At 53.7% G+C, this 26118-nt stretch overlaps 1 protein-coding gene across 1 annotated transcript; it reads right to left on the reverse strand.

Moving 5' to 3' along the window:
• Nucleotides 1-22433: 22433 nt before the first annotated feature.
• LOC309414393 (induced myeloid leukemia cell differentiation protein Mcl-1 homolog) lies at nt 22434-25800 on the reverse strand (the record flags this gene model as incomplete). Its single annotated transcript, XM_082011704.1, has 3 exons — nt 22434-22550; nt 23048-23295; nt 25179-25800. The coding sequence occupies 3 exons, from the start codon at nt 25798-25800 to the stop codon at nt 22434-22436; spliced, it is 987 nt and encodes a 328-aa protein (XP_081867830.1).
• Between the last annotated feature and the right edge of the window lie 318 nt (nt 25801-26118).

A 26118-nucleotide genomic window follows, 5' to 3' on the forward strand; every position in this document is an offset into this window, starting at 1 on the left:
GGGAGAGATGGAGGAGTAAGTAAGAGACTGGGAGCAGGAGGGAGAGGCAGAAGGGAACAGCAGCACAAGAAGACAGAGACAAGACAAGGGACGGGGGAAGTTCTAAAGTGGTAGGGGAAAAGAAATGTAGGCAAAAAAAAAATAGAAACAGGGAGCCGGATAGAAGTAGGTGTAGAAGGAAAATTTCAAAAAGTGACAGGACACAAGAAACATCAGCAAGAGCTACCAAAGAGGGACAGGGAGATAGAAAGAGGGGGATGGGGTGGGAAGATGCTGCCACCCAGGTGCCAGGCTGCAGGCTCTGCCCTGCTCTTATGCCAGTGGGAGGTGGGCTCAGGTCGAGGAACCCCCCCACGGAGCGGCAGAGCCCTGGGAGGAGGTGAGCAGGTTGAGGAGCGTCAGGGAGAGCGAGAGACAGTGGAATTGGGCTCTACCTTCCCTGGGACAGGCCCAACAGGCGGAGCGGATGCATGATACGGAGGATTGCCTGTCTTCTCTCCGCCTGAACACAGTGACTTCAGCGATGGGGGGAAAGGTGACAAGCTCCTGCCCGGTGCAGCAGGCACGTCTCCTCTGTGACTGCCCCACCTTCTCAGGAGCTCTTGCGTAATAGGTATGAAGATCTCCAAGTGGAACCAAAGAATGACAAGGATGATGGTTCATCATCAGCTTGGAGGTGTCGCCAAGGCTAAGTCAGCCTACGCCCTGCGTCAAAACTTCTTCCATGAAGAAAGATGGGTCATTGTCATAGGAGACTCCCTTCTGAAGAGAACAGAAAGCCAAATATGCAGACCGGACCAACTTCTTAGGGAAGTCTGCTGCCTCCCTGGGGCTCGGGTTAAAGATGTGAAGAGAAAGCTTCCTACCCTGATTATGGCCCTCAGATTATTATCCATTACTGATTTTTCAGGTTGGCAGCAATGAAGTTGCAACAAGAAGTCTGAGGGCAACCAAGAGAGACTTCAGGGCCTTGGGACGACTGGTTAAGGGATCAGGAGCACAAGCAGTGTTCTCCTCTATCCTTCCAGTTGCAGGGATTGACGAGGGAAGAAACAGGAAGAGCCAGCAGATCAATACCTGGCTCTGAGCCTGGGGTCAGCAGGTGAATTTTGGGGTTTTTGATAATCAGTTGGTTTACATGACACCAGGCTTGCTGGCAACAGATGGGCTACACCTGTCTCAAAGGGGGAAAAGGATTTTTGTGCAGGAGTTAGCAGGGCTCATTGAAAGAGACTTAACCTAGATTTGAAGAGGGAAAGGGAGGAAACCAGGCTAGCTAGAGATAAGCCTGTGGGCAGCAGGCCAATGTTTGAGGGATGGTGTGCTAGCAAAGTCCTTCAGTCTGCCATCTCAGTGGAGGTAGGGGATGGAGATCCATACAGCAGCAAAGACGAAAGGGTTATTGATGTGTTAGAAACCATGGAAGCGCCTGAGAGTGGTCATGTAGGATTTAGGGCTTCTCCCCCTAAAAAGGTGGCGGGATCAATAGCCCAACCGAAGTGCATCTACACCAATGCATGCAGCATGGGCAACAAACAGGAGCAGCTGGAAGCTGTTGTGCAGCAGGAAAACTATGATACAGTCGCCATCACAGAAACACGGTGGGATGACTCACACGACTGGACTGCTGCAATGGATGGCTATAAACTCTTCAGAAGTGATAGGCAAGGAAACAGAGGTGGTGGGGTAGCCCTGTATGTTAGGGAGCGATTTGATTGTCTAGAGCTTAATGATGGTGACTAAATAGAGTTGAGTGTTTATGGGTAAGAATCAGGGGGAAGGCGAACAAGGCAGATAGCATGGTGGGAGTGTGTTACAGACCACTCAACCTGGGTGAAGAGGCAGATGAAATATTCTTTAAGCAGCTGGGGGAAGTCTCACAATCACGAGCCCTTGTTCTCGCGGGTGACTTCAATTTACCAGATGGCTGCTGGAAATACAATACAGCAGAGAGGAAACAGTCTAGGAGGTTCCTGGAGTGTGTGGAAGATAACTTTCTGGCACAGCTGGTGAATGAGCCAACTAGGGAAGGCACCCCACTGGACTTGTGGTTTGTGAACAGAGAAGGACTTGCAGATGATGTGACCGTTGGAGGCCGTCTTGGGCAGGGTGATCACAAAATGATAGTTTTCAATTCTTGGAGAAGTAAGGACAGGAGGGCAGCAGAACTGCTACCTTGGACTTCCATAGGGCAGACTTTGGCCTGTTTAGGAGGCTGGTTGACAGAGTCATTTGGGAGGCAGTCCTGAAGGGCAAAGGAGTCCAGGAAGGCTGGATGTTCTTCAAGAAGGGAATCTTAGAGTTGTAGGAGCAGGCCATTCTCATGTGCCGAAAGACGAGCCGGTGGGGAAGAAGACCAGCCTGGCTGAACAGCAAGCTTTGGCTGGAACTCAGGGAAAAAAGGAGAGCTTATGACCTTTGGAAGAAGGGGCAGGTAACTCAGGAGGACTACAAGGATGTCATGAGGTTATACAGGAAGAATATTAGAAGGCCCAAAGCTCAACTAGAACTTAATCTGGCTACTGCCATAAAAGACAATTAAAAAATGTTTCCATCAATACATTAGCAACAAAAGGCAGGCTAAGGAGAATCTCCATCCTTTATGGATGCGGGGGCAAACATAGTGACAAAGGATGAGGAAAAGGCTGAGGTACTTATTGCCGCCTTTGCCTCAGTCTTTAATAGTAAGACCAGTTGTTCTCTGGATATCCAGCCCCCTGAGCTGGAAGACAGGGACAGGAAGCAGAACAAAAGCCCCATAATCTAAGGGGAAATGGTTAGTGACGTGCTACACCACTTGGACCCACACAAGTCTATGGGGCTGTATGGGATCCAACCAAGGGTACTGAGGGAGCTGACAGAAGTGCTCATTGAGCCACTTTCGATCATTTATCAGCAGTCCTGGCTAAGCGGGGAGGTCCCAGTTGACTGGAGGTTAGTGAATGTGATGACCATCTACAAGAAGGGCCAGAAGGAGGATCCGGGGAACTACAGGCCTGTCAGCCTGACCTCGGTACCGAGGAAGATTATGGAGTGGTTCATCTTGAGGGCACTCACAGGGCATGTGCAGGACAACCAAGGGATCAGGCCCAGCCAGCACAGCTTTATGGAAGGCAGGTCCTGCTTGACCAACCTGATCTCCTTCTAGGACGACATGACCCGCTTAAGCAGATGAAGGAAAGATTGTGGATGTTGTCTACCTGGACTTTAGTAAAGCCTTTGACACTCTTTCCCACAGCATTCTCCTGGAGAAATTGGCTGCACAGGGCTTGGACTCTTCGCTGGGTAAACAACTAGACAGATGGCTGTGCCCAAAGAGTTACAGTGAATAGAGTTAAATGCAGTTGGTGGCCAGTCACAAGCGGTGTTCCACAGGGCTTAGTATTGGGGCCAGTTCTGTTTAACATCTTTATTGATGATCTGGATGAGGGGATCGAGTGCTCCCTCAGTAAGTTTGCAGATGACACCAAGTTGGGTGGGAGTGTTGATCTGCTGGAGGGTAGGAGCGCTCTGCAGAGGGATCTGGCTGGATCGATGGGCAGAGGTCAACTGTATGAGGTTTAATAAGGCCAAGTGCTGGGTCCTGCACTTGGGTCACAACAACCCCATGCAACGCTACAGGCTTGGGGAGGAGTGGCTGGAGAGCTGCCCAGTGGAAAAGGACCTGGGGGTGCTGGTTGACAGCCGTCTGAATATGAACCAGCAGTGTGCCCAGGTGGCCAAGAAGGGGAGGCAGTCTGTGGCTACAGGACAGGTTTCAGGGGAGGTGCTGGAGCTGGGGGCAGCTGCATGGGGTAAGCAGGGCTGGAGGAGTTTTGGTGAGTTGGGGAGGCACCCAGGGCCTTTTCCAGGTGGGGGAGGGAAAGGCCTACAGGTACCCACAGGTGTGGGGGCAGCCATTTGCCCCTCTTACTGCTTCCTCTCCACCAGCTCTCAGGAAACCCCTGGGTGCTGCCCTGATGACGCCTGACTCCAACTGACTGTCTGCCCATCAGCAGGGAACATCCTTTCAGCTCGTGGGCATTCTCAGGCAGGCGTGCCCCAGCGGCACCATCCCTGGGGCTGCACCCCCTTTTACACAGAGGGGCCATCACCATCAGCCACACTGCACCCCCCAAAGCTCCTCCAGCCCACCGTTACAGCCATGTCCCCTTACACCCACTATGTAACCGGCTCCCCTGGCCTCTGTGACAGCCACCCACCAAGTGCAAAGGACTACAAACACAGCCATGAGTGCAAAAGGGGACAGCAAGTGTTTATTCGTTAATGCATAAAACTCCCAGGCGTGATTCTGCTCTGTGGCTCAGGGCCTGTACACTCACCCTTCCCCTGGAACAACATGGCAGTCAGTACTGGAGCAGCAGCTACAGAGAACAAATACAGTGATGGGGAGCAGGACAGAGCAACAGAAAGAGAAAAATAAGGTGAGAAAGAAGGACTGAGGAGCAGAGAAGGAAAGTAACAGGGAAGAGGACAGAGAGATGGAGAAATCAATAAAAAAAGGGAAGAGGAGCCCTACAGGGAAATGGCAGAACCAAACCAGGGTCAGGGAGCAGGACAGAGGGTAAGAGAGCAAAAATGTTGAGCATGGAGCAGAACAGACAGATCGAGGTATAAATTAATGACAAAAATAAAGAAGGCATGAGAGAGAAAAAAAGACAGGGAACAAGCCAAAGGGATTGAGAGAAAAAAGAGAGACAGACAGATCAGGACAAAGAGATGGGGAAAGAAAAAACAGTGAGGGACTGCAGGATGAGAAAAAAGGCCAAGGAGCAAGAGGGGAGGGGAATAATGGGACAGCAAGCCGGGCAGGGCTTGAAACAATGGCGAGAAACAATGGGACAGGCAGTTGTATGGAGATATACAGACAAAAAGTTAGGGGGAGGATGGAAGTCAGACAGCGTAAGAGGAAAGGGACAGGGAGTGGGGCAGAGATGGAGAAAGAAACATTAGACAGAGTAGGAGAGTGACAGGACCAAGGCAGAGATGAAGAAAGACAAAGTAAAGAAAGAAAGACAAAGAAAGACAGTGATGGATAGCCAGCCAGAGGAACAAGGAAAGAGGAGGAAAGACAGAGGAATATAGAAAACAGGTGAGGGACAGGGAGACAGAAAGTAGGATACTGTGAAAGAGAGCGACAGGGAGTAGGATACTGGGATAGAGAGATGACGAGAGCAACAGAGAGATGGAGCAAGAGAGAAAAAACAGGCACAGAGAGTGGGACAGAGAGGTGAATCACAGAATCATTAAGGTTGGAAAAGATCTTTTAAGATCATCAAGTCCAACCATCAATGCAACACCACCATGCCCACGAAACCATGTCCCGAAGTGCAACGTCCACACGTTTTTTGAATACTTCCAGGGATGGTGACTCCACCAACTCCCTGGGCAGCCTGTGCCAGTGCTTGACTCCCTCAGTAAAGAAAATTTTCTTAATATCTAGTCTAAACCTCCTCTGGCACAACTTGAGGCCATTTCCGCTCCTCCTATCGCTAGTTACTTGGGAGAAGAGACCGACACCCACCTCACCACAACCCCCTTTCAGGTAGCTGTAGAGAGCAATAAGGTCTCCCCTCAGCCTCCTCTTCTCCAGACTAAACAACTCCAGTTCCCTCAGCCGTTCCTCACAAGACTTGTGCTCCAGACCCCTCACCAGCTTCGTTGCCCTTCTCTGGAGATGCTCCAGCACCTCAACGTCCTTCTTGTTGTGAAGGGCCCAAAACTGAACATGGGATTCAAGGTGTGGCCTCACCAGTGACGCGTACAGGGGCATGATCACCTCCCTGCTCCTGCTGGCCACACTATTTCTGATACAGGCCAGGATGCTGTTGGCCTTCTTGGCCACATGGGCACACTGTTGGCTTGAAGCAATAAACCATAGGGAAGCAATAAATGATAGGGACTGGGAGCAGGACAGAAGAGAGACAGAGAGGAAGAGAAGAAGAGAGACAGAGAGAGAGGGTCAAGTAAGACAACAGATAACTGGAGAATGAAAAGAAAGGGAACAGCACAAAGGGTCACAGAGGAAGAGAGGCATGTCAGAAAGAGAAGAGTAAGACAAGACAGAAGGGCTGAGGAGCAGAGAGAAAAAGGTCCAGGGAAAAGGACAGAGCTGAAAAAACAAAGAAAGACTGGAGGCAGAACAAAGGGAAAGGCTGTCAAGGACGGGGAGCAGGACAAAGGGGTAGAGGAGGAAAAAATAGTGATGGGCAGAAGGATAGAGGAAGACAGGAAAAAAGAGCAAGAGAAGGAGAATGACAGAAGGATGTAGAGAGAGAGACCAGGACGTACAAAAGGGGGATGAAAATAAAGAGGGAGAGGGAACAGGACAAAAGTGCAGATGAAAAAGAAAAGGGAGAAAAGAGAAAGGCAGAGAGGAAGAAGGAGCATGTACTGTGCTGTTGGTGACGCATACAGACCCTGCAGTGCACGCTGGCAGCCTGGCCTGCTGCGGAAAACAAAGAGGGATCCTGTCTCACCCGGGGAGGCAGGCTCTCTCTTGCCTGCAGTGGGCCTTAGTTTGCCTCTTCTTTACCTTTCTCCAGCTTCAGCTGCGGCAGCTCCTGTCCACAGACAGCAAGAGCTCTGCCTGTCCCTCTTCACCTCCATGACGTGAGGAGAGCGAGGCTAGGCAGGGACAACCCACGCAAGCCCAAGGAGGAGCGGACAACCGCGTCCCCAGCACAGCCTCAAGGAGAGGGAAAGAAGCAGCAGCGACCATTAGTACTGCAGATCGCCCCTGGCCGAAGCCTCTCCTTCCACAGAGACTTCCGGAGATGCTGCTCTTCCCCTGCACTGCTGCTAAGGGCACCTGCGTTAAGAAGAACCAAGCACACTCGCGGGCCAGCTTGCTGCCATCACGACAGGGCTTGGGGGTGACCTGGCGCTACACGACAGGCTTCAGGGGAAGATGCTGGAGCTCGGGGTAGCAGCGCAGGGCGAGGGGGGCTGGGGGAGGCACAGTGGGAGCGCTGGTGAGCTGGGGAGGCGCTCGGCGCCTGCGCGTGGGGGGCGTCCGTCTCCTTCCCCTCTTCTTCCCCTCACCTCTCGGGTAACTGCCTGGGGCTGCCCTGGGCCGGCTCGACTCCAGCCGGACGACAGCCTGCCGCAGCGCGCAGTTTGCAGGTTCCCGTCCCACCACCCCCGCAGGAGACACATCCGCACCCGCCGAAGGGGCTCGCTCGCCTCACCGGTGGCCTCGGACCTCACCCGTAGCTGCTGCCGCCGCCGGGACCCGCGTCCGACAGGCCGCCATGCTGCACCTGCGCACCGCGCATGCGCCGGCCACCGACGGCGCGCGAACTGCGGGCTGCAGTACCGCATTGCGGCCACGCGGCGGCGGCAGCAGCAGTGAGCACCCGGCGGGCGGCGCTTGCCCAGAGGCGGCACTGGCGCCGGCGTTCCGCGCTTTGCGTGCCGACCGCCCGCCACCACCGCGCACGTGGGACGGCAGCGGCGCTTCCTCACCGGGAGGCAGCAACGAGCACGGCGGCACCATCCCGCAGGCACCGCAAGTATCGCATTGCCGTTAGCGGCGGACGGCAGCGTGGAGCACGGATGCGCCATGGCGCATGCGCGGCGCCTGATTTGTAATACCGGCCTTTGGCCGCAGGGCGGCAGCAGCGAGGAGGCCGCTCGCGGCGCCGCGCATGCGCAGCGCCCGACTTGTAGTACCTAGTGTGGCCGCCAGGCGGCAGCATCGCCTCAGCGATCCTGGGAGCACGACGGGGTCTCGGCCCAGTTCATCGCATCCAAAGCCGGTAACTACTTACTGGGGGTACGGGCTTTAAATTTCCCAGCCCTTTTTCCCAATCGCAGCCCAGGCAGGAATATTTATTGCCTCTTTACCACAAAGCATCCAAGTGGCTCGAGCATTTCAGTCCTTTGCATTTGACTGCTTTAAAAGTCTGGTGGTTGTTTCTGTCCGTGCCTCCCGCCCTGTTACCTAGGGAGAAGCAGCAGCACAGGGAACCTGCGGAAAAGATTTTTTTTTCTGCCAGAATAAGCCCCAGGGATTGCTGTATCAGTCTGCATGCGGTATCAAGGGAGTGACAGCAGCAAGTCAACAGGTGCTGGAAACACATTTAAAAAAATAAGGGAACACAGATGACATCCTGAAGGCAGGAGAGAAGAGACTGAAAGCTGCTTTGGGTCAGGGGCAGCAGGAAACAGCACATCTGAGCAGACCAGATGCAAGTGGCTGATCTGCAAATGAGTAATACGCCGGTGATACTTGGGCTGTGTTGTGTTGTTTGCACCTTTCCTCAGCTGTGCTGACAGTAATTGCTCTCCTAATTCTGCATATACACAAGGCTTCCTCCGCAGGGCTTGTCACTTAGATAAGAGACACTGCGTGATGTTACTTACCACCCTGCCCTCGAGCGTGCAAGGTAATTAGACATGAAGCAGGAAAAGCAAAGAAAGAGGCATGTTGGTTTTTAGAAGTCCTTAGCAGATGATGATAGAACCCTGGAGGTTCCATCTCTGCTCTGTACAGGAGCATAGCTCTGCACTCCTTGCTGCTCCTGCCTGCAAGCCTCACAGTTGCACTTTGCTGCCTGCAACATGCAATACTTGGTAGGCTGCATGTCTTGGGTGAATAGCTCAGGTCCTTTGGCTGCCTAATTGGCCTCCTTAAAACAAATACTTTGACATTTCTGTAATTCAGACCCCTCTAAGTATGTCCTGGCCTGCAAGCCATTTTCAGCTAGCAACACAGTTGAAAACAGTGCTGGTAGAAATCTAGCTGTCATCTTGCTTTGACGTCAAAAGACTTTTGTAACTTGAACCCCTGAGTGTTTTGTCATCAAGACTGCAAGGCAAGAAGTACGCCTCTACTTGAACAAGCAAGACACCTGCCAAATAGCTGTGCACAGTGATACATGGCTGCCTGTGACTGGCACCTTTTTCTACTAAAACCAGAGCACGGTTCCCGTGTGAAGAGTCATCAGCAGTGCGGAACATACCTCAGCTTTCCCTGCACCGGGTCCCCAGAGAACAGCATCCTAGTCTGACTGGAGCGTGCAGCAGCCTGTTGTCACCCCAGCCTCTTGCCCTTGACAAAGTGGCTGCCTGTAGCAGCAGCAGAACCACTGCTGCCCAAAGCAGAAAGGAATGACTTGGTGTAAAGCTCTCCAGGCTGCCTGTATCCCATGCAGAGTCAATGATCCCGGCAGCCTATACGCAGGGGAAAGCTAACAACCTGAGAAGGAGTCTCAGGTCGGGTATAGGTGTATATATATACCAGGCTATATATATAGGTATAGCAGTTTCTGCAACAACCACACTTTCCAGCCTAGCTAGACAGAGTAAGAGGCAAGAGAAAGAGGCCTGCTGGGTCCCTTGAAAGGCAAAATTGCTGTAGATTTGTGCTGTAGTTGTTTCGCCCTTTGTCGTTGGCAGAGTTACTACCCAGAGGTTGGGAAACAGGTGTGCTATAAAGGAACTATAAAGTAGCAATGAAGAACAAGGATGGCCTATCAAGATGGTAGGAATAACATGGAGAGCCTAAAGCATTAGCCAGGCAGGGCTTGCAACCAACCTTTTTTCGTGGTTTAATCCCAGCCAGCAACTAAGCACCATACAACCACTCACTCACTACCCCATGCCCGCAGTGGGATGGGGGAGAGAATTGGAAAGCCAAAAATGAGAAAACTTGTGGGTTGAGATAAAAACAGTTTAATAATTAAAAAGAAACAACAATAAATTGTAAGGAAAAGAGGAAAAAAAAATCAGAGAAAAATAAAATCCAAGAAAGACAAGCAGTACAAATGAAAACAATTGCTCACCACTGACCCACGGATGCCCAGACTGTCCCAGAGCAGTGGCCTCCCCACCAGCCTCCCCCCTAGTTTTATTACTGAGCATGACATCATGGAATATCCCTTTGGTCAGTTGGGGTCAGCTGTCCTGGCTGTGTCCCCTCACAACTTTCTGTGCACCCCAGTGTGGAATAGCTCAGGTGGAAGGGAGGGAGGAGGGAGTGGGGCCTGAGATAAGAGGGCAGGGGATGGGGGAAGGGGTCACATGGGAAAAAACTCACACGGGGAAAAACTCACATGGGGTGTGTTTCAGTAGAAAGCATTTGGGGGACAGAGACACATGGAGGGAGACAGAAGGACATCTGGGGGGGATTCAGGGCACACCTTGTTGGATGGACCTTCTGGGGCTGCATCACCTCTAAAGATGCGGGAGGGAAGGGACAATCATCCCACCCCACAAAGGCTGTGCAGGGCCAAGACCCCGAGATGGTTGCAGGGAGTGTCCTAGAGCCAGGCTGGGGGTTCTGAGCAGGTGCATCTTTTTCTGGTGGTGGGCAGATGCCAGGTTTCTCGCACTGGCACAGACCCAGCTCAGACTTTGTATGGACCCCCCTCACTCTGTCTGTCCTGCAGCTCCCACCAGATGAGACCCTGGGAAGACAGAGGCCCAAAGACACAGGAGTGTCTTACCTTCAGTGGAAACATGTAAAACCCAAGACTGCCTTTTATTTAGCAATGAAAAGGAGCAGCGATACCTGCCACGGTGGTGGGTCTCTGATTGGGAGATGGAATGTTGCTCTGCCAGTGCATATCATGTGGTCATGCCCGCTCCATCTCTGTAATACCAGACCAAAGATCTGCCCCCCGCATCAATCCCCAGCACTGCATGGGCAGCAGTTCCCCCTTGAACACCGTGTACGACAAGGATTTGGGAGAATCAGCCAGTCTGAAAGAGACTGAACAGCAGCTGAAAGGGGCCCTGGGAAGAGGGACACATTTTGCAGAGGAGGGGAGGCAAAATGCCCCCATAGCTCAGCTTGCAGCATCCCAAACCCAACAACAGTGCTTTTGTTAACCCCACAGGAGCTGCATTTGTCCCAGGGCAGGATGAATAGGACCACAGTGAAACCTAGGGGTCCTGGGGCAGGGGGATAGCAAGGCTCGTCCCTGGGTCATGTTGCTCACCATAGGAGATAGTCAGGGTGACATGGTTGCTGTGTGTGCAGCCAGGGCTCTGGCACTTGTTCTGCCCGTTTATTTTTGCCTGGTATTTCGGATCCTGTAGGTGTCCATGCCAAGAGCTTGCCATTGTACCAAGCCATGGGGTGCTGCCGCAGTGAGAGCCCTGGCACCTAGGGGTCATGTTCTCTCCTGGAAGTATCATGCTCCAGGGTGGGTTCAGGGTCAGCAGGGCTAAGTCCAGGCAGGAGGGAGAAGCAGGACAGAGCAGAGATCAGTGCAACAGCATGTGTAGTGGGGAGCCCTCAACGCTGAGCACATAGGCTGGGGTGGGGGAAGAGAGCAGAACACCAATGCTCACTGGGGTTTCTAGGGCACTGATGGGATTTTGGGGGACTGTCTAATCTTTCAGAGGGGCAGCAGGGCCAGTGCCCAGTGCTGCCTGGCATCTTTTGAGCCAGGCGGCACATGGAAGGACATCAGAGTCACACTGTGCCCTGCTGCTGCTTGAGGGGACCCCAGGGCTTGTTGCCTTGCTGAGCAAGAACTGTCCAGGGTGCCAAGGGTTGTCACCACATTTCTGCAAGCAAAGAGGTTCACCAGCAAGGACAAGGGCTTCAGCTGAGAGGAAGAAAGGAAGAAGGGATGAACACCCCTGGGATGTGCCTAACAAGTCTGGCAGTGTCCCTGGCATAGAGAAGAACGATGCTGGCCTCAGACATGAGCCATCCTGTGGGGAGAGGGTTTGGCAAGGCCTCCCAGGTCCCTAAGACACCCACCGGCAAGTCCCCACTGCCCCAGAGCACAGCGTGCCCATCCTCACCATGCTCATACCCACCAGCCTTGCTGGACCTCAGTTTCCTTCCTCCGCAACAAGTAAGACCACCCCAAGGAGGAAGCCCTGAGTCTATGTTGTGACAGGGACAACCACTGCTCCATCCAAATCTTCTCAGCCTGGCAGGGTAAATGAGAATGTCGTCTTCCTTGTGCAGAGCAAAACTCCATCCAGACATACCTCAAAGAGGTACAAAGAGGCACAAAGAGGCAAGTGCCCAGCAGTGGCTGAAGATGGAGCCTCTGTCCTCCAGCCCCGAAACTCACTGGGTCACTGGGGCTCTTTGGGGACACGTTACCTCCTGGCATCCACATGGGCTGTCCACCCCTGGGAGGACAGCAGGCACCAGACCCTGCCATGCTGCTCACCAGCCCCCTTTGCTGCACTCACTCAGGAGGAGCAGAACTCTGTTCAGGCTAGGTCCAGGCTAGCGGTCTAGCACTTGGTGACTTTTCTGCAGAGAGCAACAGTGACGTCCGTTGCACAGAGAGAAAAAGAGGAAGGAAATGGCTTTCATTATCATTGTTGTGATGATGATGATGATGCAAAGAAACAAGCACAGCTAACCAGAAGCCTCTGTGTTGCTGTAATGACTGTGCCTGAATGCACTTCCCTCCTCCCCAACTCATAGATTCAAGGGCTTGCTCTGTCCCTGGCAGCCACAGCCCCATAAAGCCTCTGCTTCATGCAACCCCTCTGAGATCCCTCCTCCAATCCCTTGGGAGACTCTTGCTCCTCCTGCGTGGCTGTCAGCATTTGCTGGGTTTTTTTCCACACAGAGAAAAGGGGGTTTGACAGATCCTGCTCTCATAAGACTTTTTGCTACATGTTGTTTCTCTCCTTCCCCAGCATCATGGAGTCCATCCACGAGCCAGCACCTGCCTAGCCCTCAAGCAGCAGGAGTGTCAGACTCTTATGGGGTCATATTTGTTATTTCTTTAGAGCTTTCTCCCTGCCTTCCCAGAAAAACTTTCCCTACGCTGGGGATCAGGCAGCAACGGAAAAGAAACAGGCTTGTTTCTGCTGCTTGCCCCTGACATGGAATAGGTTGGATGGGTTGCGACAGGCACAGGACTAGTTACGGGATGCTGTGCACCATGCAACTTCTTGTAGAAAGCACATTTCAGCAGAGCTGCCCTGAAACGTGTAAGAGTGAAGCACAGATGAAGTTTGCCCCACAGTCTTTGCCTGCATCGAATTTATCATTTGAGCATGTCCCGTTGCCTTCGGGACAAACAGACTTGAAACACGAACAAAAGCACCAAGGTAACCCCTGAACTTGAAGCTCATCTCCACTAAAGAAACCAAGTCCTTGAATTTATCAACTTTCCAAGAACCAAGGTGTGCTGCAGGGAGCTTCTCCACACCTCCAAGAACCTTGCAGGAGGACTCATAGAAGGCAAAAAAAAAAAAAAAAGAAGAAAAGCTTATTCCAATTTTTGACACCGGCTGACTTCCTATGAGAAATCTGTAAGCTTGGGAGGAAGGAAAAGATCCTGTATGTGTTCAGGTACTGTACTAAGGGGAAGTTTTATTACTGTTTTCTCGCTCCTTTTCTGCATTTTTGATTCTTGGGACATTGATTTTCCTTCCGCCTTTTGGATTCTTATTTTGTTTTCAGCCTGCGGTTCAATTCTTAACCTTCTGTTGCAAGAGTTCTGAATGTGGCAACCAAGACCACCTAACAGATGAAGCCCCAAGGACGAGAGGCCTGCTAAGAAAGCCAAGTCCAACTACCTACAAAACCCCTTATGCCATTACTGAGTTGGTCGGCCAAGTAGAAAAACCACCATGGCATGACGTGGTGACTCAAAGACATGGACACCTTACAGCTACAGAAACTGGTGCTAAAAAAAAAAATAGATAAACAAGAACAAGAGAGCATTAACTGCCATGACTGGTACTAAAGTAAGTCTTACTGGACACTTAAAGGAAAAAAAGCAAAACTGGGTTAATAGAGAAGGCTTGTGTGCCCTGGGACAGAGATAAAGACAAGACCCCTGGACGGAGACCATTATTAGCAGGGGTAATGTACATTTCTCCAAGAAATTCTAGGGAAGACTGTGCCAGAAATCTGTGATGGACTCTAAGTAACAGTGACCAAGACAACTGGATGGACGGTGAAGGGATGGATGTGAAAATTAAGTCAGGGAATGTGGTGACCGAAAGACAGAAGGGAGCAGAGACCTCAGAGTTCTGGACCATATATTGTAATGTACCTCTCACATACCAAATAAGCAATGTGTACTATTCCCCCTGTGGCCTGCTTTGTACGGCCAATTCCTCCTACCTCTCTGGCTCTTGGTGTCTCTGAGCCATAGTTGTGACAAAGTTTCCTATGCTCCCACCTAAGCCGTGATATGTCCCTATTAAAATAGCCTTAAACCACCCTATCCCCTCAATTACAAGACAGTTGAATCTGACTGCAAAACCAGCCTGAGGACAATTGATGAACCTGCCTCCCTTTCCCAACCATCCCTTGGTCCCAAAACTTTAGAAATCCCTTCTCTTCTTCTGAACTGTCAGGGAAGAAACCCTACTCCTTCCTGACAGCTCCTTGCCCTGTATTTGCACCCCTGGACGATGTGCGCCAGCTGCTCCTCAGGAGCTGCTCTTCCAAGCCCTGCCCTGCCTCCCGCAGGTACCTCTATCCTCCGACGTCCCACAGGCTCTGGGCTCTGCTACAGGCCCACGTAGTAAGCGAATGTCAGACACTTAGAGCCTGGAAGGGGCCTGATGCAGACTGCAAAGGCTCTAGGGACAACATGGTACCTTACGTGCCATCAGGAAAGGAGACAAGCTGTCCCATGCCCTGAAAAATGCTATGCCCAATATGCCTGCTTCTTACTTTATAAATGCTGAAACTGCAGATACAGAGGCATACAATACACTCACCCTAACCCCTGCTAGATGATCGTAGCATCAGTGCTATAGAAAAAGATTATGTCAACAACTTTAACAATATCCAACAGAACCAGTGAAAAACCAAGGTTCCTCCTACAGTAAACTCAGAAATGCCAAAAAACCACAATGCACTTAATAAAAAAAAGAATGCAGAATATTAAACCACCCTGCAACTCCTGAACACCCCATAGACAGTCACTGATCTAAGAACAAGCTGTGCATAACAAACATACTTTCTACTATAGGCGCTGCTCAACCTTGACTCACCCTGAAGCTCCTACCTCTGACAGACACTTCAGCCTCTCCGCAGGTCACAACGCAGCCGCCCAAATAGCTCTGCCAGCTCAGAGCCACAGTTGCCTGAAGGAGAGCACCCACCCCAAGGGAGCCCAGGAGGAGACCGAGCTCCCTGGGGGGCAGCCAGCGGCTCGTGCCCCCCTGGCCCTGCCCACCACCTTCCCACAATACTCTGGGAAAGGGGCAGCCGGAGGAGCCGGATTTCTGCTTTGTGCAATGTACCGACCAAGGAAATGGACTGTTACTGGAAATTGTGATACCTGCTCTTTTGCTCCAACTTTGTCTTTCACACCAGCCACGTGATCAAGTCGGTAGCTAAACTTGATTTTACTGGGACAAACACAAGCTTGTATTTAAATAGATAAAAATAGCTTAAGATCATAGCTTATGTGGGAAAGTAGTTCATTAAATGCAATAACAACATTATTAGGAGAAATGACATGCTTTAGTTTCCTATTGAAGAAACCAAACGCTATGCAGTTAACAATTAATTTCTGTCAAGACCAGACGTATTTCCTAAATTTCACCAGAGCTACATTCTGGATAGGACTGAATGACAAAGCTCAACTAGATATCAAGCACATTCTTTCTCAAACGTATCTCCAGTTGCCAAGTAAATTATTTACTGTAAATCACCAATGACTCTGAGTCACCGAGACTCCTCGATGGTCTAACTCCTTTAACAGAAATACATGAGGCCCGAAGGATAGAAAACACCCCAAAAAGCATGGAAATTCAAGAAATACATCTCCCAGGAGGACTACAAAGGCAAGAGAAGGCTCTTGCCTTCTCTGAAAAACCGAAGAAGAGATCTGAGCTGACAAGATATCTTTGGGGTACCAGGGACTGAACGGAAATGTACTATAAGCTCTAGAAACAAAAAGACTGTTCTGGAGCACAAAGATGGCTTCAGAAAAGGTTCTGACAGAACAGAAGACATCATCACAAAGATTAGAGAGGACACAATGAGGAATTCAAAAGGGAATTTAACAAAGTACAGATGTCCTCAGGGGGCCGGTGGCCAAATGACAGCTTTGGCTGGGCTTTGCTGAAGCCTGCAAGGGGCCATGCTGCCTTCCAGAGTCTCTGATGGCTTTTACCAGGCCTGTGCGGGGCTCTTCTGCCTTCCAGAGTGTCTTGACAGCTTTTCCCAGGCTTTCCCAATGCCCACAAGGGGCCTTACTTCCCTCCAGAGTGCCTCAGGGCTTTTGCAGGTCTTTGCAAGGGTCCCTGCTGCCTTCAAGAGGTCCAAAGTGCTTTCAATGGGCTTTTCTGTTGCCCTCAAAAGGCCTTTCTATCTTCCAGAATGCCCCAGGGCTTTTGCCTGGCTTTGTTGGCACCCAGGCTGGGTCTGAGTGCTCAAGGGGGTTGTGTGGCTGGGTGCAGGAGACTGGAGATCAGATTTGGGGCTGGGTGTGAGTTGGTGCTGAGTGTGACGCTGGGTGTAGGTGGGTGCAAGGAGGGGTGGAGAGGGTGCAGGGTGGGCACAGGGTGAATGCCAGAGGCGGTGCTGCGTGGGTGAGGGGTGGCTGTGGGGATTGCAGGTGGGTACAGGGGCTTAGCTGTCACAGTGCCCTGCAGTGCTTGGTCGAGTGCCAGCCAGGGGTACAGCACAGGGCAGTGGCTTGCCTGGCTAGGGGTGCCAAGAGAACACTTTTGGGGACACCAGAGCAGATGAATGCAGTCCCCTGGAGGAGCCCCTAGTCCTGTAGCCCTATGTCACTCTCCCCAGCTCTCCCGCTGGTTCATTGCCACCTGGAGCCCCTGGAGTCCCCATACCTGGCCATGGAGTGCTCTGCATCGCCTGTCCCACAGGTACCTGGCTGTGGTGTGCCCTGTGTCCCCCCTCACCATTGATCCCTGGCCATGGGGTCCCCTCTGTATCCCCCCCCATCCCCATACATCCCAAACCATCACCCCCCCGCCATGTCCCCAGCCCCACTATTCCATGGCCATGGGGTGCCCCATGCTCCCTCACCCCACACCATCTTCAGTGCAGTCCCTATGTCCCCACAGTGCTCCCAAGTGTGCTGGAGAGCACCCAAGGCATGGGTCATACAGTGCCTGACCCCAAGACCCTCAGCGTCCCCCAACCCAAAACCAGCACCAAGCACTCCTGCAACATCTACCCCTGTGCCCTAGAGCTTAGTAAGGGGCTGGGGTGGGGCAAGAATAGGGTGAGGCCATTAGGACACCAGGGTCCCTAGTACCCCATCCCTCAGTTTCCCACCACCAGCAGACAAGGGTGGCAGGGACATATACCCCAGCTGTGCAGTGGTGGTCCAGGCCTGGCTCTGCATCTGCTATGCCACAACCCACCACTGCCACCCCCAGCCCATAGCTCCCCACGACACCGTGGCCACCCCTGGCCTGCAGGATGCCTCTGGGGGGACAGCAGCCAATGGGGCAAATTAATTCGGTTTCCCACCTGCTTCCCACAGGGACATGGCAGGGACAGGCCACGTCATGCATGCCCCCATCTGTGCTGCTTGTCCCCTGTCCTCACAGGCACCATCCTGGCTCAGGGACACGCCAGTGTCCTGTCTGTTCCCTGCACCACTCCTGGGCACCCCATGGGATGTGTGCATGGGGAGCCCTGGCCCCAGCAGGGTGTGGGGCTAGGGCTGAGCCAAGTGGGACAGGGCTACTCAGGGGTGTTGGCCATGGGGCTGTTAGCAGCATGCCAGGTGCAGGGCTGGGGACTGGGTGCTGGCCGTTGGGCATGGGTGCTGCCGGAACACTGTGTCCTGCCGGAACACTGTGTCCTGCCAGCACATTCCTGCCTGAGTCACTGCTGGCTCCTGCCTGGGCAGGTCCACAGCCACAGCCCCACAGCAGCCCCAGGCCAGCACCACACAAGGCCCACACCAGCCCTAGTGCACCTCACGCTCTGCAGCTGGGACGGACACACACGCACACGCGCACACACACGCCCTGCCCCCGCATCAGTGCATACACACATGTAAGTGCCCACACCCTCACTCACCCTATGCCCCCCCACCTTATAAACCCTGTAACTGCAGAGCCCCACCCACAACCTGTACATCCCCTCTACCCTATAGACACACTATACGCCTTAGAACCCCCATATTCTGTACTCCCTAAAGCCACACCAACACCCCTTGTACCCCACACTTAACACTGTTTACACCCCCATACGTCAATACACACTCTCCACCCCTTGTAACCCCCGGGGTGAACTGAGGCATCCAGACGAGGAGGAGGAGGAGGAGGAGGGAGGCCTTCGTCAGGGCAGCCTCCTGTCCAAGCCCAGGCTTGTGAGCCAGGGGAGGTGGGGGGCAGGCGTGTCTGCTACCACCCCGGTGTCACCCCAGGGCCCGGGAGGGGGATGGGCCGCACCGGACGCCTGGGTTCCTGGAAGAGGCCCACGTGACTTCCCCATATGCTATTAGCAGCCTCTGTTGCCAGGCAGAGCTTTGCCGGGCCGGCCAGAACCCAAGGGTGCACCCCGATACCCGGCCCCGGCACCCCCAGAGGGGCCAGAGTGAGGGAGGGCTGCAGGGCCCAATGCCTGGGCTCAGCCTGGGGAGGGGCCAGGAGCCCACCGGAGGGGACAGTATGGGACCCAGGTAATCGCCTGCCGGCCAGGCTACACACCCTTCCACTGGAAGCCGGAGGGGGCTCTTACAGGAGTGCAGTGACACCACCACCCCCCCGCCTGCCAAAACAACCACCAAATACTTGTCATCTCAGCCTAAATGAGTCACCTGCCCCCACACCCACTGCCCTCCCCCTGCAGGGACAATCCCAGGGATCTGGGATGGGACATGACACAGGGGGAAGGAGACAGACACGGTCCCCAGCACCCACCTCAATAACCCCACAGCCATTTCTGGGGGGCAGGCAGTGCTGCTCCAGGAAGCCCCTCTCCCTCCAAAGCCTCTCTGTTTCAAGGACATCTCCCCTGACAGGGGGTTCTGTCCTTGCCCAGTCACACTGACTCAACTCCCAGGGGCTCCTCATGGACCCAGCTCTGCGCCCACCCCACCACATCATCCCCACAAGATACTGGCTCTGGGAGGGGGCCGCACCACCCTGCAGGGGACAGCAATGTCCACCCCCAGGGCAGGTTGCGAGGGGAAGCACTGTGTCAGCAAGATGGGAAGTCAGCTACTAAGCAGCCCCAAAAACTCCTGGAACACACACACACACACCCCCCGCCCCCCAAGAAGGGACACAGTTGGGGCAAAAGCTCCTGTCACAAGAACGAACAGAAAATGTGTCTGGGCCTCCATCACAGGACTAGGGCCACAGAGCCTGAAATGGGCAGGAATTGGGTTTTTTTGCCCATCCAGGGGATTTTCTGTATTTGCATGTGTGTCCCTCCACCCTCCACCCCCCCAGCAAAGTCAATGCAAGCTTTCAAACACCTTCCCCACCAGAGGCAGCAGGGCTGAATCTTGGTTCAGCCCTGTTTGGTGTAGAGGAGGCAGCAGGAAGGGAGGGTGCTGCTTTTCCAACACTCCCCCTCCCACCCAAAGGCACACAAAAGCCCAGCCACTGGTGAGAAGTGCCCACCTGCCCCCTTTCCCAGGCTTCCCAGGTGAAAGGGGACCCAAAATCTACAAGGTCAGGTGCTGAAGACACCCCTAATCTGCAGCTCCCCCTGCACACCATCAGACACAGCAGCTGCTTTAATTCCCCACTGCACACCCTCTTATTTACACAAAAGGTTCAGAGAACTCAAAGCCGCCTTCTGCGAAAAGCCCTCACTGGAGCGGAAGAGGAAGCCCCTGGTTTATCGGTGCCGCGCCAGGCGTTATCAGGGCACTGCGGCTTCCAGGAAGCGCCCTAACCCGCCTCTGAGCCCACCAGCACCTTTGCATATTTCCACAGCCAAGGCCCAGCTTTGCATGAGGGCCCCACTGCACCCCAGGGGACAGAACAGGCCCAAAATAGCACACAGACACAGCATAAAAAAAACCACACAACAACCCCCCCACACACACATAAAAATTTGCAATATCTGCATAGCTGGGCCAAACTGCCAGCTTGTTTTGAGTAGCAAGGATCTCACCAGCACTGCAGGAAGCTGTCACCTCTCCCTTGCCTTGCCTGATCTGCAGTAAGGCTTGATGGCCCACAACTGCTGGGGCCACCAGCAGAGTTTTTGGTGTAGGGACATGCTTTTCCCCTCAGGGCAGGATTTTCCAGCAAAGGCTCCCACAGTGGAGCTGGTCCTGGCAGGAGGAAGCTGTTCATCAAACCACTGCCCAAACGAGGTCTACACATACCCAGGCTGTGCCCTCCAGCTGTGGGCAGACCACACTTCCTCCATCCTCAACTGGCAGGAATCAAAACTCGGGGACCACAGGGCAGGGAGCAGTCTGGGGGAACAGGATCCCTCTAAAAAGGCCTCCTCAGCAACTGCAATGACAGCTTGCTCTGCCCAGACAGAGGAGCAATGAGGCTAATGCTAGACAAGCCCCAACTGCCAAGCACAGGCACCCAGAGAGCCACAGCACTTCTCGGGGTACTGCAAGAAAAGCTGTTACAGAGCGTGCAGGCACTGAGCACAAGGCACCTCGCAGACTTTCCCCACCCACACACACAGTGAAGGAGAACATCATCTCAGCAGAGTAGCTCTGGGGAGCCCCAACGGATGACACAAGACACCCGGAGCATTTTTCCACAGCCCCCAGAGGCTTTCTAGTAAGCAAGAGGCTGAAGGGTGCCCCACAGGCAGCACCTCTGCTAAAAGGCCCACACTAGCAAAGCAAAGCAGGAGCATTTAGTGTTTCAGCATCTCACTACAGGAAATGGCAGATTTTATACTAGAGGATTGAGAACAAGAGACGTTTATTGACAAAACTAAGTGCTTGTTCAGCCAACAAGCAGGCCTGACAATAGCACCATCTTTCAGCTCTCCACTTAGGTTTCCATCAGGCTCACTTGAACTGCAGGTCAAGCACCGTGGAAGATGTTCCTTGCTGTGTGGGACCCAGTCCCAGAGAGTAGAGCTCCCCAAGAACCAAACGATCCACAGTCAGAGGGAAGGCGGCAGATGAGTGCTGCAAGTTCACGGAGAAGCAACGCTACCAGCTGGGCACCAGAGACCAAGCCCAGGGCTGGCAGAAACGGACTTCCACAATCTGCAGATCCAAGCCGATGAGTTTTATTGTTCCAGAACATTTACATTCAAACATCAGCTTCATTCGATTCATGGCTTAGAGGGTCAAAATGAAGGGAAGACAAGGAAGCGACCGATACCAACTTCCACAGCTCCCCACCCACTAGAAGGGCTAGAATAACCAACAAGATAAAAAAAACAAACACAAACAAAACAAATATCAATTGTTGCCAGCAAGTCATGGGCACAATAAGAGTCCACAGATCCTTGTTACACTCCCTGGCAACGTTGCTCAAGTACATCAGAGAAAGGCTCGCTTGGAGTCAAGGCAGGAAAAGGCTTCGCCACAAAAATGATACTTCACATGAGGAATGAAGTACAGTGCACCCATAAGCAGTTCTACCTCATTCAAAATCCCTCCTTTTTGTATCATTAGCTCTGTAAAAATGTACATATTCTACAGATTTATAGATATTTACAGGTTTTCTACAGCCTCCCCACCCCATGTGGGGTTTTACATACTTACAAATGCACTCCCTATTTTTAAATTGCCTGTGTGTGGTGAGTCGCATCAGTGTAGCCGAGAGCAGCCAGACAGGCCAATGTGGCTGCACCACAGCTGGCTGTGCTTACCACCCCGAGTCTCCCTCCCACCCCCAACAGTCCTCTGTCTGCTCAGTGACCTGGCTGAAGCCCTGCTGGGAGGGAAGGGGCCATGCAGGGCTCCAGCACCCCATGTTCTGGCAGCAGGTTGCCTATCTTTGCTGCTGGCATGGCTCTACTGCTTCCAAAGGGTGGATGTGTGCAGAGCCGGCAGCAGCCAAAGGCCCGCTCACCAGCACACCTGGGGGCAGGCGCAGGCTTGCACAACACCCAGCATTCAATGCTTCTGCTCCAACAGAAAAGCCGCAAGCTTAGGCAGGACACCAACAGCAGAAGATGCTATTTCCAGAAATCCACAACCACAACCCTGAAACATCTGCTCCACGCGCACAGATGCCATGCCAAGCCCAGGAGGCTTCAGTCCAGACAGGAGCTGCTGGTGCTCACTGGCTTGCAGACTAGTTCCCTCCGGGACAAAACTGAAGCAGTCCACTTGAGCTTTCTGTCATCATCCTCTTGAAGGAAGGAGAATATAAATTCTTCCACTTTCTGTTCCCAAAGCAATAAATCCTCGTCAGTACCCACAATCTGACCGGACCACACCTTCCTTCTTAGGAAAGGATTGCTCAGGGGATGCCTACATATTCTCCTTAGGTCACTCAAGTCCAGCCTCGTAAGTACTCACAGGAGGAAGCAATCAGTTTGCCAGCCCCAAAGAGAGCCAGTCCACCCAGAGTTTTGTCCTTCTGCAGCATACCCTGGCTCACCGGATCATGTAGGCCAAGCTCGCTCCCAGTCCAGCCACGCCTGCAAATGCCATCAGTATGTTTCTGATGCTGCCTTCCAGGTCCTCGACTCTAAAGAAGTCGACAAAGCCCTCCTAGGAGAAAGAAGGGAAAGTCACTTCCCTGCCAGCCACCCTTCTTTGGCAAGAAGGCATGAGGAACCTTTTTCCCCTGTCAGAGTGGGCTAGGGTACAGCCTGCCCAGCACATCCACTAAGTGTGGTCCCCCAGACTCATTACAGCCAAAGCCTGCCCTGCAGAGGTGGCAATCAGGAGACAGCACCAAAGCACCTGTGGACCAACTTCAAGCAAGCTCAGCACACCCAGGATTGACTTGGCTTTGGGAATGCTGCCCCCTCTGTGCTGGGCAGGGGCATATTTTTAGGTCAAGACTGCTTCAGGCAGCTCATTGTAAGGAGCTCCTAAAACACCAGAACTCTGGCTAGATGTTTCAGACTGTGGTTTTAATTGGAGCAGTGAATCATATCTGTGCTTCAATGACATACTTGGCTGTGAGTGAGCAGGACACAGAAATAGGAAAATATTGGATTGTTCTTAAAAGCTCACAGTGTTCGGGACAGGCAGTGACTCACCCAGCCTCCTTGGCTCACTAGCCACTCGCGCTTAGATGAGACGAGCGCATCTGTGATGATCCCTGCCAGTGAGCTGATGCACTTCTCTTGGTTTATGCTTTTCAGGTGTTTTGCAACAAAGGCACCAAACGAGATGAGCGTCACCACTCGACCCCAGTTTGTTACTCCATCACTGAACACGTGGGCAGCCACTTCACACACTGACTGCAGATCTTCCTCTTTCTGGATTTCCAGCTTCCGAAGCATTCCTGCAAGAGACACTGGCTTAGAGGCAGGCATGCACACAACACCAAATACCCCAACAAGGCCACCAGTGAGAAGATGCAGCCCCACACTCTAGGTCCAAAAGCTGTAAGTGTCACTGCCAAGTGTCAATGATGAAGAGCAAGTACCTGCCTGCTTCTGCAGAGGGTTCTGGGGCTCACGCTCACCTAGGCCAGACAAAAAACAGCTCATAACCCATTTCTAATTCCTTCCTCCCCACCTCAGACACAGCTGCCCATGTCTGTGCACAATACACTCCCCTATCTCACAAGGGCTTTAAGCCCCACCACATCAGGACCACAGCACAAGAGTTGGTTTGTGGCCTGGCATGAGCCCTGCCCCTCAAGCCGAAACAAAGGACTGTCACCTATAGCCAAGCAGATGCATCGCCGTTTTATTAATGTTGTTTTAGTGACTGCAACAACAGAATTCCCCAGTTTGGCCCACAGTGCCCCTTCATGAATAAGCAAACAAGACAAGCCTTTACGAAACTGAAAGGCACTGCTTGTTGTTGCTCAAAGTAACTGGAAGCCTTCCTGAAGCCAGTTCCTTTTCTGCACACATGAAAGTAACCGTCCCTACAGAAACTGCAGACACCAACACCAGCTCGCATTGGTCTGAACATTCCTCCCAAGCACGGCTTGTTCAACAAGCATGTCCATGAATTTGGCAAAAGCAACTGAACCTGCAGTCTTTCACATCAGCATAGCTAAGGACACAATGAAGAAACTGAAGTCCTTTGCACAAAAAAAAAAACCAACCTGGAACATCCTTCTGCAAGAAGGAAGATGTTTCACCACATGGGGTCTCAGGAGGAAATGCAAACAACTACCCTTCTGTGCCTGACACCATCCTGATCTGGGATCAGGCATAGCGCCGCAGTGCAGAAGCAGTCCCAGCACAAGCCCCAAGGTCAAGAGCCCAGCCCCACCACCCCAACAGCTCAGGCTAGCCCCAAAACAGCTCATTTCCGAGTTACACAAAACCAGGTCAAAATGGTCGGTCCTCACTTCCAGTCTGTTCCCAGGACACTCTGCAGCAAGGGCAGCTGCTCATCCAAGCCCAAGCACTAGGGTTCAAGTTTCTATGGCTATTCTAGGACTCATAAGAAACAGGCAAAATACGTTAAAATAGCTATAACCCGAGCACAGTGTCCAGAATTTCTCCCCCAGAAACTCTGTTCCACCCAAGTCAGGGGTGTGAGGAGTTTAAACTCCTGAACTAATCTTTGGACACTTGGGATTATTTGTATATAGTCATGCTAAGCAAAGCAGGATGCAAGGAGGAACTGGGGCTAATCTGTAACTAGATTATCTCTTCTGCACACGTTACCAGCGGTTTTTCCAACTCCCAATCGAACAAAGTTCAGTTTCATTTTTAATCACTTCTCAGCTGTTTTAACTCCCCTGAAACCAGGGCCACATCCCATCCAGTAAATGACCTGGCCGACAGCTCAGGCAGCCCCCTCCACCCATGGCTGGGGGTGGGGATGGCACAGAGGCGTTGCTCCAGCCCCAACGGCCAGCTAAGGCCTAGGCCTCTCCCAGCCCCTGCTATGCAGCAGCCTGCAGCCCACCCATCTTGAGGGCCCACACACACGGCAGAGGGAAGCACACATGGGAGCAGGATCTCCCGAGGACCCACATTCCTGTGCTCCCCTCTTCGAGGGGCAACGCCCCCAAACCCCCCCAGGACCCCACACTGGGAAGGGATGGGACTGAGGCCTACAGCTCGCCCCCAGAGGAGGGAAAGGGAGTCCCAGGCAGCCGCGTGGCCTCACGTCCTCCTGCCCAGAAGGGCCCACACCCCACACACCGCCCGTTCCCCGGCCTCCGCGCCCACCGAGGAGGAGCCGGCCACCACCCACCCTGGAAGGCGAGCTCATGTTTCTGCATGACGCCGTCGCCGACCCTCCGTAGCGTCTCCAGGGCTTTCTCCATCACGGCATCGCCGGATCCGCCGGGCCGGCCGGGGCCGCCCAGCAGCCCCGGGAAAAGCTTCTTCGCGCTGGGCTCTGCCTCGCCCGCCGCCTCTCGCAGGTAGCGGCTGATGATCTCCAGCGAGTCCTGCCGTAGCCCATCGGGCGACTCCAGCGGCCCGGGCGGCGTGCCAGGCAGCGAGTCCCCCGCCGGGCCGCGCTCGGCCTCGGGCTCGCAGCCGTCCAGCTCCTCCTCAGGGCTCCACAGCGCGCCCGGCCGCGCCGTGGGGGGCAGCGCTGCGCGGGGGGCCACGCCGCAGCCAATTCTCGCGCGGGGGGCCACGGCCGGGCCAATCAGCGCGCGAGGTACCTCAGGGCGATCGGCGGCGGCCCAGGGCCCAGTGGAGCCAATCAGGGCCCGGGGTACCTCAGCCGCGGCAGCAGCGCCAGGGGCTGCGGCAGGCGGCGGCGGCGGGGCCGGGCTCCCCCCCGGCGAGGCGGGTGCCAGGGCTGGGCCGCCGCCGCAGTAGAGGTTGAAGCCAATGACGGCATTCCGTTTCACGGCGAACATGGCGCCCAGCGCGCACCGGCGGCAAGCTGCGCGACCGTGAGCGTCGCTGCCACTTATATGGCCGTGATGACGCGACGCAGGGCGCGGCGGGGGCGGGGCAAGACCGCGCCGGTTCCGCTTCCGGCCTGGCGCCAGCGAGGGGACGGCGCTGCGCGGTGGGAGGGGAGTCTGTACCCCTGGTCTCGTCTGAGCCTTGCTGTGGCCCTACGGCACGGACGCCCACCACCCTAGCTCTGCCAGGCCCCACACTGGGTACCCCCACCCCAGCCCTGGTGCTGTCGTACCCTGCTGTGGGCCCCCTGCCCTTCATCGTCCCAT

Source organism: Phaethon aethereus (genome assembly GCF_964289735.1).
Source record: "Phaethon aethereus genome assembly, chromosome: 28".
In the NCBI taxonomy this organism is placed as follows: domain Eukaryota; kingdom Metazoa; phylum Chordata; class Aves; order Phaethontiformes; family Phaethontidae; genus Phaethon; species Phaethon aethereus.